Source organism: Protopterus annectens, chromosome 10.part0 (genome assembly GCF_019279795.1).
Source record: "Protopterus annectens isolate FY-2018-M chromosome 10.part0, PAN1.0, whole genome shotgun sequence".
NCBI lineage: Eukaryota > Metazoa > Chordata > Ceratodontiformes > Protopteridae > Protopterus > Protopterus annectens.
The window spans coordinates 961,702,325-961,718,317 of NC_056744.1; the positions used below are offsets into that span (position 1 = coordinate 961,702,325).

General features: G+C 38.7%; 1 protein-coding gene across 1 annotated transcript in view; it reads left to right on the forward strand.

Moving 5' to 3' along the window:
• The window catches only part of LOC122813418 (vesicle-trafficking protein SEC22b-like), a 329,060-nt gene that overhangs the window by 195,628 nt on the left and 117,439 nt on the right, over window positions 1-15,993 (forward strand). Inside the window, exon 5 of the mRNA XM_044085734.1 lies at window positions 5,607-5,767. Coding sequence (XP_043941669.1) covers window positions 5,607-5,767 — 161 coding nt within the window. The remainder of the gene's footprint in view (window positions 1-5,606; window positions 5,768-15,993) is intronic.

The window sequence follows — 15,993 nt, forward strand, 5'->3', positions numbered from 1 at the left end:
AAACATAGTGGTTGTTGTCATTTTTATTTGTACCTATTATGTAAAACATATGTGTGCCTTCGTTGAAGGTTGAACGTCAAACTGGCACCTCAGCATTCGTGAAAATCTACTGCCAATCATTAGCGGACCGGAGTTCTGCTGTGGTGACCCCTAACCGGAAAAATCCGAAAGACAACAACACCATGTAAAACATATGCAGTTTCAGGTAGTATTGATGCATACCTTTAATTTTATAAAAACTAGTTATGTTTAATCTTTGATATTACTTCTGTAGATATGTTTTAGGTAGTCATGAGGTGTGACTGGTCTTTGGAGGAGGTAGGGACACCCAACTTTATTTCGTAGTTTCTCACTGTGAGTCCGTTCACTAACCAACAAGTTACTTAAGGATTTAAATTTAGCTTGGGCAGTTTGTTTATAATATCTGAGTGAGGGATGATGTTAAACGCCTTTGCAAGGTCAAAGTATTTTGTATGGTAACCATTTGAAGTGTCCCAAAAAACAGATACTGAATGGTCGAAAGTTTCGACTTGGATATACTAAGACTGAGATGCCATTTCTTGGACTATTCCTTTTTCTCTGAGGGATGGTGATCTCTAAGTTGGTGTGTGTGTTGTGTGTGGTGTATGTAATATATATATATATATATATATATATATATATATATATATATATATATATATATATATATATTTTGATCTTCTCCTGTGTTCTCAGTCTTTATCTCAGCTTGTCGGCACTCGGCATTTTGAGTGGCAACATTTCAATAGGGAGCCGGTATTTACGGATTTACCCTCAGTTGCTACAGTAACTTTCTCAGTGAAGTCAGTCAGGTTAAGTTGGCAGGATCTTCTGCTCTTCACTAATTCGAACTGGCTTGTGTTGAGAGGCTTTAGGTTACCTGTATTTTATTAATTCCGTTATGATCCTTTCCATAGCAGCATAGCAGTTACTGTTGTTGCTTCACAGCAAGCTCACACCAGAAGAAGCCAGAAAAGTAGTACTCCATGTTTTATTATCCAAAATTTGAGCACTTTCGTCCAGGTACACTGGACTTCATCAGAATGACTAAATATAATAAATCGCCCTGTTTTATACAGCTCAGCAAATCACATAAATTACCAATTAAGCTAACAAGTTAATTGATGTAAAGATTCAAATTGAACTAAACAATTTGTTCACAAATACCATTCCACACACACAAAATACAACCAGTAAAAAATATATACATCCAAAAATGTTTTTGTTATCGTACAAAAATCATTAAACCCGATCCTATATAACAATAGAATCCAGCACAGAATTATATAAAATAGGCTGCTCTAACCTCAAAACACAGCTTAGGGAAACTTGTTCATTAAGTCCAGGTTGTTCCGTAGTATTAATTCTAACACCCCCCCCCCCACCCCCCGAACTAGATCAACATTATTTATGGCAAAAAAAATTAAAATGATGGCAGGGTGTTTTTTAATATGCTTAGGGAATTCCTATCATCTTGTGTCCAAATATCATACATATGTTGAAATATTCTGTTTCTCAAAGCCCTTTTTGTTTTTCCTACATATTATCCCTTACATAGTTGACATAGGGCAATATAAACTACCCTTTTAGTAAAACAGTAATATTTGTATGCAGGCTTTATAATTCCAAAATTCTTTATTCGAAAACTGTGTGTCTGTAATATGTGTTTACATTGGGAACAGTGCCCGCATTTTGTCATACGTCCCTTGTCATAACTAGGGGTTTGCCCTCTCCAAGAGCATTCTAAAGCGAATATCTTTTTTATAAACAACCCGTGTTTTTTTCACCTAATATTCCAAGATAGTCTTCATCTGTTTTAAATAAGTTCTAATTTCTCTGAATAATTTCTTGGATACCATAAAACTTGAGGTTGTACAGAAGAATTAAAGCTCCCTGATAACACTTGTTACCTTCAGAATAGGGCTGGCCACCAGTAGTTTTACCCATCCCTAATCATGGTGTTTATAACCCTGATTGCCTTTTCTTTGTTAGCAGGTACCCAGAAAATTCCAGAGCCAACTCCGGTATGTGGTTTGTTGTTGACTGTTTCAAATTGCGACAACAGTGTATTGTATTGATGCCTTCCATTTGACTGGCATCTACAAAATGTAGAAATGTGCACATTTGTTGTGAACAGAATTGGGGGCACCATGGAGTTGTAATAGTAAAGTTAATAACTTAAAGGGCAAAACATGGCTTTTGCTTCTATTACATTTCCAAAAAATATAGCAGCCTCTAGCTTAAACTCCTGTGAACACTGCCCAGTAGAATATGACTCATTTGAGAGGATTCACTACTCACTGTAAAAAGTCGCATAAATGTAAATGGCCACAGTACTCTTGGAGACGTACACTACCCATCTCCCTGCATACCATAAAATCAGTAGTGAGCCCTATTCTGCCACAGGTGGCCTGCTTTCCCAAAAAACTGTATATGCTTGTGAAGTCTCTACTACTTCTCCCTTCCTGGAAACAAGGTAGAGAGTTGCTGTGTGATTTTCTTACATTTTTATGTTTTAGGCATCTTTAATTTATCTACTTTATCATTTGTAGGGTTGCAGCTCATGAGAGAAATTAAGCCTGTTCCAGTACTTAGTGGGTGCAACTAAGGTTTGAAACACTTTGGAACCATGCTGTTCAAGAATTTAAAGCAACTGGATGTGATTCCAATGTGTCCATGAGCTCTGTCAGCTGGTAAATGAGCATTTATTATTCAACATCATCTTTTTTTTCTGGCTGCCTGAGCTTACTTTAGAAAGATCAGTGAGTATTGCCCCCTAATTAGGGGTCCCTGAAAGGGTTGTGATCCTGAGCAGTTGCCCATTTGTCCTTTTAAATGACTGCCCTGACTGTATCACTGTTAAATGATTATTACAATCTTCTTACCAGCATATTTACCTATATGATTACTCTCATTGCTCTGTGCTTCTGTAAATACCATTGCCTTCTTCCTTAATTGATGTTCTCTTTAAATTAAAACCTTTGATTAGATTAGAGTAAAACTTTGTTACTCAGTTTTCACTCTTGACAGATTTTTGCCAACTATTGGGAACCCAGATCTTTAATCATTGTATCCACTTCAGAAACACCTCACACAACATGTATTATGTCCTCATTCTTGATGTATTCTTTATATTTCTTGTTTATATTATTATACTTCTAGAAAATAACTATTTCTTGCAGGAATATTGATATTTGTTTACATGACTTGTTGTTGAATGAGCAAATTTCCATTAGTGAACATAACTTCCTTACACAGAATCATCCACGAATTCCCACAATTTTCAGCATCCCCAGGCTGCATAAAAGTACCCCCCCCCCTTTAGACCAATTTGTGGATGCAAAAGCCTCTAAAACTTTTAATCTGGCCAAATTTATTCACCACAACTTAAAACATATATTGAATCAACACAATCCTGTGTTAAACGATTCCTGGGATTGCCTTAAGAAAATTCAGGGCAATTTGTATAGTGACAATTTGATATTCACCACTATGGATATTAAAGACCTGTTTACAGTCATACCCCATCAGGAAGGTATTAATATGTTTTATGAATATTTGTGCACTTTTACATCATTGGGGCACTCTGGGACCCTGATGTGTATAGGACCCTTGTGGAGTTGATTTTACAAAACAATTTTTATCATTTTTGAAAATCAGTTATTTAAGCAAAAAACTGGGGTTGCAATGGGGGTAGCTTGTGCCCCCCTATTTGCGAATATTGTTTTGACTCTGTGGGAACTGACCACAGTGTTTGAGAATGAACTTTTCAAGCATTGTAGATTCTATGGAAGATATTTGGATGACCTGTTAATTTTTTGGGAAGGGACGGAAGAACAACTAGAGCAATTATTTTGGTTCCTGAACTCAAGTACAGACTTTCTAAAATTCACTATGGAACAAAATTGAGAGTCCATTAATTTTTTGGATATTACTATAAGTAAGGACTTGCATAACCACAGGTTTACCTCTGCGTTGTACAGAAAACCTACATATTCTAATACCCTGCTACATTTTGACAGCTGATACCCTGTACGTCAGAAAAAATCCCTTGTAAAAGGATAGGGTGTACAATTAGCAAGGATAAGTGATTATGCATCTTATGCATCATTCCTACATGAGATAGATCAACTGAAAGGAATGTTTAATAGAAGGGTTACCCTAAGACATTTGTTGATTCCATCTTGAATGAAGTAATAGCAAAAATGAATAGTAGCCACTTTCTCCACTTTTGGGTACCTTCCTGAATACTTTTCCCACCAATGCCACTGAGACATTGGCCATAGACACCAGGGAAGTGGAGACGACCACCTACAATGATGCCGTGATTCTTACCTTTAATCCCTTCTACTACAACATTAGGGAAATTCTGTACAACAATTGGACAATATTTACCACTGATGACTCTTGTAAGTCAAGATTCCAGGAAAAAACTTGTATTGTCTACAGGAGGGATACAAGTGTAAAGAGTCTATTAGAACGCAATTGTCTGGTTAAAAGGGAGGGACACGTGTAAATGTGGACATTGTTCACAGTGTCCATTTATTTTCGAGACTAACATCATCAACATCAGTGGTTATGGTAAAGAGTATTTGTCAAAAAAAGTTTAATTGCCAAAGTAAATGCCTTGTTTATATTGCAATTTGTCAAGTATGTAACTGCTTCTATATAGGAAAAAATATTAATGCATTAAACAAGCGTATTTATCCGCATGTTTATGACATTAGGAAGGGTAATGGCAATAATGCACTGGCCAAACACACAGGAGAATATCCACAGAACAACTTTAAGTTTGCTGTACTAGAACAAGTGCACACTGAAAACAGTAGGGGACGGCCAATAGTTTTATTCCCGGACTATAAGGAATTACTCTGGCAGGTTAGAAGCAACGCCACCAATAAGCCAGGGTTAAATGAAATGGTGTCAGTATTGAGTTATCTCAAACTGAAGTCTGAATTTCATGTTTAGTGTAGTGCCATAAACATTATAAGACAGAAAAGTTTCATACTGTCTATGAACATTATGACCTGTACGTTAAATTTAATTTTTTACATAAAGGGGTGGTGGGGTTTTGACTTTTGTAATATGTCCATCCAAGCATTCACATGAGTTCTAGGTTAAAATAATTTATAATATGTTTATTCATGAGCATTGTGACTTTTGCTTTCAAGGGTTTTTAACCAATGGTACAACATATTTTGATATTGTGAGTTAAGCTATATTTTATTTAAATGGACTTGGATAATTAATGATTTTATTCTGAAGAAGTCTTGTGGCGAATGCCTGACTAAAGCGCTAAATTGTATTAAAACAGTCTGTGGTTTGATTGCCAGCGTCTTTGCCTTTTTACTTCTTGGTTTATCTACATTGCTGGTTAGTGAATTTTTACTATATTTCATAAGTTAATAAAACACCTCTATCTGCTACCTCCTGTTATGTATCTTGTTTGCCATTTTTCCTGGTTCTTGGCTGAAAAGGGTTGATTGATTGGCCTTTCTCCTGCACTGGTACCTTATTTTGACTTTTTGTGTCTGTCTATGTGTGCCTGTATTTCCATTTGCTAACTTTTTGTGTTTCATTTTCAGCTATTTGATAGAAAAGGGAGTTTGCTACCTGACACTGTGTGAAGCTACATTCCCCAAGAAGCTGGCATTTGCTTATCTGGAGGATCTGCAATCAGAATTTGATGAGCAGCATGGGAAAAAAGTGCCAACAGTATCCCGGCCATATTCCTTTATTGAATTTGGTAAGAACCTTTGAGAAAGTCAAGTCTTGTGAAAGAGTTTAGTAGAGCAACTGGACATCTAGCATTTAAACAGTGATTATTTCACTCTTCCCTTTTTCCTTTACAACTGTTAACTATTTTGGGGGTAATTGGGTATGAATAAAAAATGCTGGAAAGTTGGCACAAACAAGGAGACATTTTGCAAGAACTAACAAGACTGCATTTCTCAGTGCTTGTCTTTTTTGTTTTGCATTACTTTATCCATGGGTAATATGATTGATAACTGTCATAAGGGCAGAGTACCTAGCAAAGCTTCAGGTAGCAGTATTAGCATTGCTGGGTGTTTGAAAAAAGTGTAACAGACCTGGATGGATACAAGCCTGCTTTCAGAGGAGGTTGTGGGTTTGAGGCAGTGCAGGACCAATGTCCGGTGGAGAGCAAGAATAGCCCTAGTTACCCTCATACTTAGACATGCAGGTGTTTAGACGCCTCTTCCATTGGTGGTGGTTCTTGTGCACAATCCCACTGTCAGCTTTATGTGTGGACTTGGACTGGGATGTTGGTTGTCAGAGTGGCAGAATGGTGACGGAACAAATTATATATATATATATATATATATATATATATATATATATATATATATTAAAAAAATAAAAACTGTAGGGATGCTAGACTTCTGCCCTTTAGGATCCAGCTTGACATACATGTGTCCGTTCCATTAAACAGAGAAGAGAGCATGTTCTTATCTACTCAGTTCTCCACCCTCATGGCTAGTATTCCAGTTTATATTGACTGCTGTTTTATCTCTGGCCACTACAGGTGGTAACCTTTCTGCATTTTAGAATACTTATGAGAAAAGTAAACCTATATTTTTTACCTGTGACTGATAAAGCTGTTTTCTGTTTTTAAGAAATCTGTTTGGCCTGGTGTTTTTGTTGTGTGAGAAGTAGACTCTTAAGTTATCTAGACTGCACATTTCACATGTTGTCATTGGTTAATTTTTCTTGAGTGATACTTAAATACACAGTGAATTTATGTCCCTCTCTGTCTTTTAATTTTTCTTGAGTGATACTTAAATACACAGTGAATTTATGTCCCTCTGTCTTTTGCTAAAGATTTCAAGCCAGCATAAACTAAAGCACTGCTGGTGATTCTGTGCTAGTGTTTCCAAACCACTCTCTCCTATGTTGATGTGATTTTTAAACCTGGTGATTTTAAGCTGGCCCACCTCTACTGTAAATTGACCTTAATAAGCTCCCCCTTTCTACACTGCTGTTGATAATAATGAACTATGTATTCGTCTTTCCTTGTGCTTGTATTGAAAAGTACATTTTGCCTCTCATTGTCTGTTTTACTGATTTTACTTTATATGAATTCATTTTCTAGCTAGCTGCTGGATAAAATAGTGCATTCTTACATGCTAGTAAACACTTGATGTTAGGTAGTCCAATCTCACCTTCATTTTTACATATGGGGTAAAAATGAAGGGTGAGATGGACTTACCAACATGGAACGTTATGGTGAGTACATAACTTCTTTTTTTTCCATCAAGAGGTCAGTGGAGTTTCAATCTAGTGCACTGGAAGATAGCTTGGACTGTTTAGGTTGGGGAAACACGTTAGATTTCTGCATCAAGAAAATAAGTATATTTTGTGTGGATGTTGCACTTATATTGCATTGTAGCTGATCACTGCATTTTTTTTCCTTCTTTTTTTACTGTTGTGACTGCATATTTTATGCACTTGTTTTCAACTATTTTCAGCCTAGATAGCATAGTCTAGATTCAGACCTGCTGAATCTAGCCTGTTTTTGTTACAGTCGAGCAGTAAGCCAGCCATCTTACGTTAAAGGCTCCCCTTTACCCTTGTGGCAAAATAGTCTGGATCCAGTCTTGTCTGAGCTGGGGATTGCTGGAGGAAGGTTCATTGTGTACTTTCCTATTGGTAGGTCAGCTTAAAACTAATTGATTGATTTTTGCCTGTATTTAAGCTTCGCATTTGCTTGTCTCTGTATAGACACAAACACCTTGAAACACAATTTTTCCCTAGACAGCTGTCAGTGGAGCCCTCACAAGTTTCTCTGTTGAACTAAAGGAAACATAGTTGTGCACTGAGCAGCGTTGCCACACCTATCATCCACAACCCTCAATTTAACAACCATTGATAGTCCTAGCGCAAAAACTGGTCAGTCTAGCCCACTTCTTTCCCTAATGGGTTTTGCGCAAGGACTATCTAGCCCACTCCTCTCCTGAATAACTTGTATGGTAAAAACCTGCTGTAATGGACATATAGTTTCCATTATTTCTCTGGCCAGCCTGATTGACATGAGAAAACTGAGGGAATGTAGTAACTGTCTCGTGTATACTGACAGACATTTACTCCTACAGCAAACAAATACCCTTTCTGACAGATGTGCTATGAAAACTGGAATTGCTTCTTTCATGTAACAACAAACTGGATACCAAACGGGTTTCAGTGCACACTCTTCATCTCTCACACAAACTGAAGATATGACCCATAGACCCACATACACTGAGGTGCTCACTAGAAATCTACCAAAAGTTCAGAGACCTCCTAAATTTAAACAAAGTGTGCACATTGTTATGCAGATAGAAACCACTACACATAACGCATACAAATGTGTCTTAGTAAATAAGCCCCTAAAGCAAAACACCTCTAAACCAAATGTCCTGGTCCTAGGCAACTCCATAGTGAGACGCACAAATGTCCCCCTCACCAGACTGGTCAAGGAGAAGGCCACAGTCAGCTGCCTGTCAGGTGCCAAGATCCATCAGATCATGCATCCACTCAAGTACTGTTACGACTTAGTCATAGTTCATGTTGGGGTGAATGACTTCAGTTGTACCTCTCTGAACTATATGAAGAGTGACTTGACTGAACTCTCAGATTGTGTGTCCCAGGCAGGTATGACCCTAGCTGTAAGCAAAACAGCATTCTGCCTTCTCCCGGGATGATGCCACAGTATAAAAGTATAAAAAAAATATGATCAACTTCAACATTTGGCTTAGCTTCTGGTGTCAGTCCAGGGGGATGAAGTATCTATCAGCCTGGGATAACATGGTCGACAGGCCACGCTGTTTTGCCAGAGATTGTCTGCACCTTCCTCCTCTAGGCTTTCGGATACTGACAAAAACGCCTGCCTCCCCCACAGTGCTTTTTTAGGCAATATCAAAACAACAAAATTTCTGACATAACAAAATCCACCCAAGGCAAACTTAAGGTTCTGCTGCTTAATCCTAGAAGTCTAAACATGAAGCTGCACTCCCTGGAAGCACTCCTCACCTTGGAAGGTGCTGATGTCTGTGCAGTCAGTCACTGAGACATGGTTCAGAACCGCAGAGGACACCCTGGCCATGCAAGGCTACAATGTCTTCCGCACATTCAGACATCAAAATGAGCTTGAAACAACCAAAGGTGGAGGAGTATCCATCTTCATTAAAAGTCAAGTACACCTCAAGACTGGTCAAACAGTATGACTCTCTGAAAATACTCTGTCCAATTACCTCCAGGCAAAATACTCCACCACATCATTGCTAGCTATAGGTCCCTTTCATACAGCCCAATACCTTAGGCAAGGGTGATTTCAACTATCCTTCCATCAACTGGGTGACATATAAGAGCACAGATGAGCTCACCCAGAGGTTCCTGGACTTTAGTTCAGATGCTCTGGAACAGATTGTTTGCACCCCCAGAAGATGCTCAGATGTCTTGGACATGGTACTGTGCAACATGGGGAGTCACTGCACTCCCCACGTGTGGTGCCTTCCCTGGTAAGGTCAGACCATAGAACTCTCTCATTCGAAGTAACTATTGGACCTGACACCCCCACAGGAGCAAAAAAAAAAACTGAAAACATTTTCCAAAGTTAACTTCAGACTACTAAGTGATAGTATAAAAAGTTTTATACTTCCTGCACTCACAGACAACGATGACTCCTATACAGAGGTGTATTCAGATGCCCTGTACAAACACTTAAGCAGCTCAATAGACTCTACTGTACCTGACCGGATCAAAACCAGGTCTTCCCGAAAAAAACAAGCCACCCAGGTGGACCTAAAGTATAAACAGGTTAGATAACAAGAGGAAGAAACTGATGTCTAAGAATAAACATGAATTAACTCGACAAAGGAAGAATTCCCTCCTCAACTTGAACAAGCAAATCAAAAATCTCGTGAAACCCTCTAAAGCAAAGTATGAAGTTAAAATAGTGTCCCTAGCTAAGGATTGATGATGAGACGTTCTTTAATTATGTCCGAAACCTAAAAGGGAATGCCCAGGGTTGTGCAGAACTGGTGATAAATGGTACCACTCTTAACGTCACCGGAGGAAGTTGCCAACCTGCTAGCTGACAGATTTGGTGCAAATTTCACTTCCCGGCCCCACCAGCCATACACCAAAGCATACCCAACACCATTCCTCTGCCCTAGTATCAGTAGAGATCAGGTCTAATCTGCACTGTCCATGGCCAAAAACACAGCCTCAGTGAGACCAGATAACATCACAGGATACTTATTAAGCAATCTAAAACGGGACGTAGCAGAACCACTTAGCGCTGTTCTTAGCCATAGCCTGAGAACTGGCTTTGTTCCAGCAGAGTGGAGAAAAGCAACAGTAATCCCTTCAGCAGATCCTGGGAACTATAGAGCCATAAGTCTAACCAGTCTCATCTGCAAGGCCATGGAAAGAATCATCATGGACTGTATCAACAAGGACATAGTTGACCTTCAGAGTCTAGTAGACCTAACCCAATTTGGCTTTGTTAAGGTAAGATCATGCATATTAAACCTGGTGGTCTTCTTCAAGAAAGTCACCAAAGCCCTGGATGAAGGTAAAACTCTCATATGGCCTATTTTGACTTGCCCAAGGCTTATGACACAATCCCCCACTCGGGTATCATACAAAAACTCTCTCAGCTAGGGCTTAACCCTTACCTCACTGGATGGGTAGCCAGTTGGCTGAATGGTAGAACCCACACTGTCAAAGTAGGTGACTCCACCTCTAACAATAGATCCATCAGCAATGGGCGTACCACAAGGTTCTGTGCTGGGTCCTTTACTGTTCAGAATCTACTTCTTGGAGGTCCAGGCTAAATTAGACGGCCTTTGGCTTACCAGGTTCACTGATTGCAAATCCGGTGTAATCATTGTGCCCCCCCCAATGATGTTAACATACCATGGGAAGGGCTAACACAGACAGTTGACTGGTGCCAAAGCCATGGTCTAAAACTAAAAGCAAAAAAGTGCATTATTCCCTTTGGCATAGTAAAATTCCCAGCAAACTACAGTATTGAACCTCCCCCCCCAAAGCTCAGACCCAGTGGTGTGAGACCTAGGAACACAGGTAGGTAGGAAACTAGGAACACAGGTAGGTAGGAAACTTGAGAGTCAAAGTTTAGATTACTATGTGGTAAGGAAAGCATTCTACTTGAGCACCTTATAAGTAAGGGCATCACATCCAGGTCTAAAGATGTTATAACCCCACTGTAGTCGACCCTCATCAGACCACTAATAGAGTACAATGCTCTCTTTTACATCTACCTCAGCAGACACCTGCATTAGCTGGAGAGACCACATAGGTTCCTCACCAAGAAAGGACAGGGTCTCCAAACCATAACGTATGTGGTTTAACTAAAAGCCCTGTCACTGTACTCTGTATCATATAGGCTGCAGAGAGGAGACTTGTGGCTGGCCGACAGGGCAGTCTCCGACTCTGCCCTGATGGATATGCTTCACATACACAAATCTAATGGCACAAGAGCCACTCGCTCTAGGGATCTTAAGCTAGCCTGTGAATTAACGGAACATGCTGGAGAGACAAATGTGTCTCCCAGAGACTGCCGGTCCTCTGGAACAAACTTCGGTTCATGTGAAGCAGAGCTCCTCACTGACCCTATTTAAGTGCAACCTGGACAAATGGATGGGAGACAGCAAATGCACCCATGTCCCTCATGGACGGGGAATTGGTGTCGACTATAGACTAGCTCTGCAAAATATGCTCACTTAATAAGGACAGATGGGGCAACTTAGGATTAACATAGTTAGGCTTGTTAGGGCTCTAGTGCTGTTAGGCTGATAACCTCCTATGAATCTATTTGTTACAGTTGTGAGAGGTGGAGTTTTCTTTAATGTTAAGCAGTGACATTTTCATAAGTTACTCGGAAAAATATCTCTTGCAACTTTGGTGTCAAAGTACTGAACACTGTAAAAGGTTATGAGACAGATTTCACCATAGGCACTTGTATTATTGATTATTTTTAGTATTTTTGTCGCAGATTTTCAGATTTTCTTACTATTCTTATGAAGGTGCAAAAAGTACAGAAATGTGTACGTTTTGCTTCTAATGTAGGTTTTGCACACTAAATGCAAAACATTTTGTCTGGGAAATTTTTGACCTAAATCTGAAACATGATATGCATTTGTGACACTCTGAAAAAATGATTGCAGTTCTGTTGTGAAGTGAAAATACTGAAAATTGTGAAAGTTCCAAGATCATATTTATCAGATGAATCACTAATTGGTATTTGTGGATGTCTTTTTGCTAAATTTCAGCATCCTAATATTTTTGCCCTATGTTATGAACTGGGACAGTGCTGTTACATAATTTCATCGCTAAGAAAATTTATTGCAGTCCTCATGTAAAGTGGGACATAGTTATTGTAATGGTGTAATATCCTCGGCTGGGGTGCCTTCTCTGCGGAATCTGCATGTCCTCCCTGTGGTCTCGTAGGTTTCCTCCCACCTCCCAAAGACATGCTGTAGGTGGATTGGACACTAAATTGGCCCTAGGTGTGATTGTGTGTGTGTGTGTGTGTGTGTGTCTTCCGTGGAAGGTTGGGCACCGGGCTGACAAATCGACACTGTAAAACTCCACTGCCAATCATGAGCAGACAGGTGATCCGCTGTGGCGATCCCTAACCGTGAAAAGCTGAAAGAAGAAGTTGTTCTAACAGTGTAATAGTTCATGAGTCAGGATTCTTAGACAGAGTTCACGTTCTTGTTTTTGAATAGAATTACATAGTAATTCCCTTGATGCCGTGTTAAAAATGGGAACCAAAAACTGAAGCACATGCCAAGTTATGACACTTTGATAAAATTTTAAGTAGAAGAAATAATGTAGTAAATAAAACACAAAAGTATTCACAGTCTGCAGTGTAGTACAGGGAAAAGATGCACCTTTAGTTTCTGATGACATTATGAGCAAGAGGTATATGATTGACAGGGTAAATGCAGAGGGGGGAGTGTCAGTTGGGGACGTACAGTTGATTTTTGTTTTCTTCATTCAGTGTAAAAAAAAAAATACAAGTACCTTATTTTAAGCATGAAATTTGGCTGAAACAGGGCACCTGCCATTGTAGGATTATGCACTCCTAGTGACATTTTATAAATATGGTTTTGGATAGTGACAATATTGAGGGCATTGTGAAGGAAGGTAACTCTGAGAGGCAAGTACTTCAAATGGTTGGTTTTATATATTTCAGATGTCTGGTAGTGGTAGATAATGTAGTGCTGATGCCCAAACTAGCTAAATTATCACTGGGTTTTGAGCATGTCCAGTGTCATTTTGTTTGTCTTTTGGGGTTCAGGCAGCTACAGTGGCAGAATTGTATTTTTTTTTTAAGTTGAGTTATGCTTATCATTTGCAGATTTAATTGTTTCCTTCAGTATATGGTTTTACAAATGGATAAAGCTACATACTACAGATTTGCCTTGAAAATCATAGTTTGTGTTTCTGTGAGGAAAGTAAATGGCTGAAGGGCACAAAAATAATAAAAGGGCACTACATTACTGCTAGTGTTGTTTTTTTGTTAACTAAATTGCACTTGTGTTAGCGCACCTGCATTTAACTGCATTTTCTTTTGTCTGATCTGTGACTAATGAAGGCTGATGTGTTTCATCCATTTGTATCTTCGCTGTAAGTTTTCTTATTTAGATTATAGCCCTTTTAAAGGTCTGGTCTTTGCATGTTTTTACTAGGCACTAGGTTCTGCCTTCTGATTGGTTGGCTGAGCAGCCACTCAGTACTGGGAAGAAAGTGCCAGACAGCCTACACTAAGCTGTGTCGTCCTTCTTTTTAAAGGTTTGTTTGTGTTATTGCCACCCTGCAGGAGGCAATATTGGCTCATGTTTTTCCTAAGCAGAGCCATTGGGCTGAGTGATTTCATCAGCTGTGCATAGGTCAGAAATGTATGGTCCAGTCCCCAGCATGGAGTTTCTTCATATGTACTTAAGGTTGTTTAGCTTTTAAGGCTATTGAGAATTTTCTTCCAAGGTTAAAACAAAAGTGTATTTCATCTCCATTGGCATAGTGGAAAAGCCCTGTCTATGACCCATATGATGTGAGTTTGAATAGTGTCTCAAGCAGGTGTTGGAAATGGCATGGAGGAGGACAGAACTCCGCTAGATCAGCTCACCTCTCTTTAGGAGAAAGGGATTGGGTATGTGTGCCTGGCAATTTTGTAAACCAAGAGGGGGCTGACCATACGGATTCCTCTTTTTGTTTTTTTTTATTATTGAACTTTTTTCTGCCACCTTGCATAAAGTTTTGGAGGTCTTGATCGAGACCGTTTCACAACCAGGTATTAATACTTACAGATTTAAAGGTTTAGAGAGAGGTTGTTCTGCATCTGAATGTATTTTGTTTTTGTTTCTTTGAGGAGGAGGCAGTTTCATGTTCTGTTTCCTGATGTTGATAAAGTGGATTTGACTGTAGTGAAACAGTGTAATTTTTTGTCCTGTGGTTAGAAAAAGCTAACAATTGCATGTGATTTTTGTTACAGATTTACATGAATATGAGTAAGGGTGTTGATGAGAGGTCAGTCATATTTTTTTAATATTTCTGTTAGAAGTCGGAGAACTCATTATATGTGGATGACATTCTGTCTAGCGGTACGTTTTTCATTTAACCTTGCTGTTCAGTGATGATAGAAGATCAGCTTGAATTGAGGGTCAGCTTTTTCCAGAAAGTGTAATGGCAAATATTAGAAGCCTTTCTATTTGTAGCTGGAGTTCTGATGGTTTTGAAGCAACTGCTCTAATTCTTGAACAGGACTGTAAAGCTAAAAAAAAAAAAAAAGAATTAGCCTATTCTGTCCCTCAAATTATTTTGCGTTCTTGCTACATCAGCTGATCAGAGCTGTTAGAGGTAGGTTCTGTAGTAGATCCCAAGGACCATAAAGAGGAGAGCCTACATTTTTTTGTCATAGAACATCCTTGGCTATACCCCCTTGCTTAGTAACTCCTTTTCTGTCCATTATTCCAAAGACCCTTTCAATGGTTGCAGAATTTCATATTTCATGGTATACTAGTATAATAGTTACAGTACCAAGTTAAGTGTTTCAAGCAGTGATCCCCTCACAAAACCATTTATGACCATGTCATATTTGAGGAGTGTTACAGTGCATACTGCTTGCAAAAGCAGGCTTACTAAATTCACATAGTGCCTTTGCTACTGGCAGTTTTTCAGAGGTCTTTCCCCAAACTACTGAGTGAGTTTGCCAGTTTTTGCTTTGTGTATGTAAATGCGTATACTTCCAAAATAGTTTGTTTGACATGTTCTCATACAATTTTATGCAAATATTACTGGCAATAATTACCTATAGAATGCTCTTATATTGTGTCCATGTCCATATCCTGAATTGCAGAGCAGCAGCGGTAACTTGAATTTTACAAAAAAGTTTAAAATATCACTTTTGTATAGAAATGTGTGCTGTATTGTTGCCTTTTTACAACAGCACTATATGTTTTTATGGTGTTTATATTTGTTAGTTGCTAACTTCTCTTTAGATTATCTGTTCTGCAAACATTGCAGCTTTTCATTTTAAAGGACCATTCTAGCCTAATCCTGTTGTTAGTGCCCTATGTTATGAACTGGGACAGTGCTGTTACATAATTTCATCACTAAGAAAATTTATTGCAATCATCATGTAAAGTGGGACATAGTTGTTCTAACAGTGTAATAGTTCATGAGTCAGGATTCTTAGACAGAGTTCACGTCCTTGTTTTTGAGTAGAATTGCACAGTTAATTCCCTTGATGCCATGTTAAAAATAGAAACCAAAAATTTAAGCTCATGCCAAGTTATGACATATTTTGATAAAATTTTAGAATAAATAATGTAGTAAATAAAACACAAAAGTATTCACAGCAAACCACAAAAAAAAATAAATAAAATAAGTATAACAAACCAGTGACCACTAAATCTTTTATTGCACTTGCTTCTGACGTCTCGG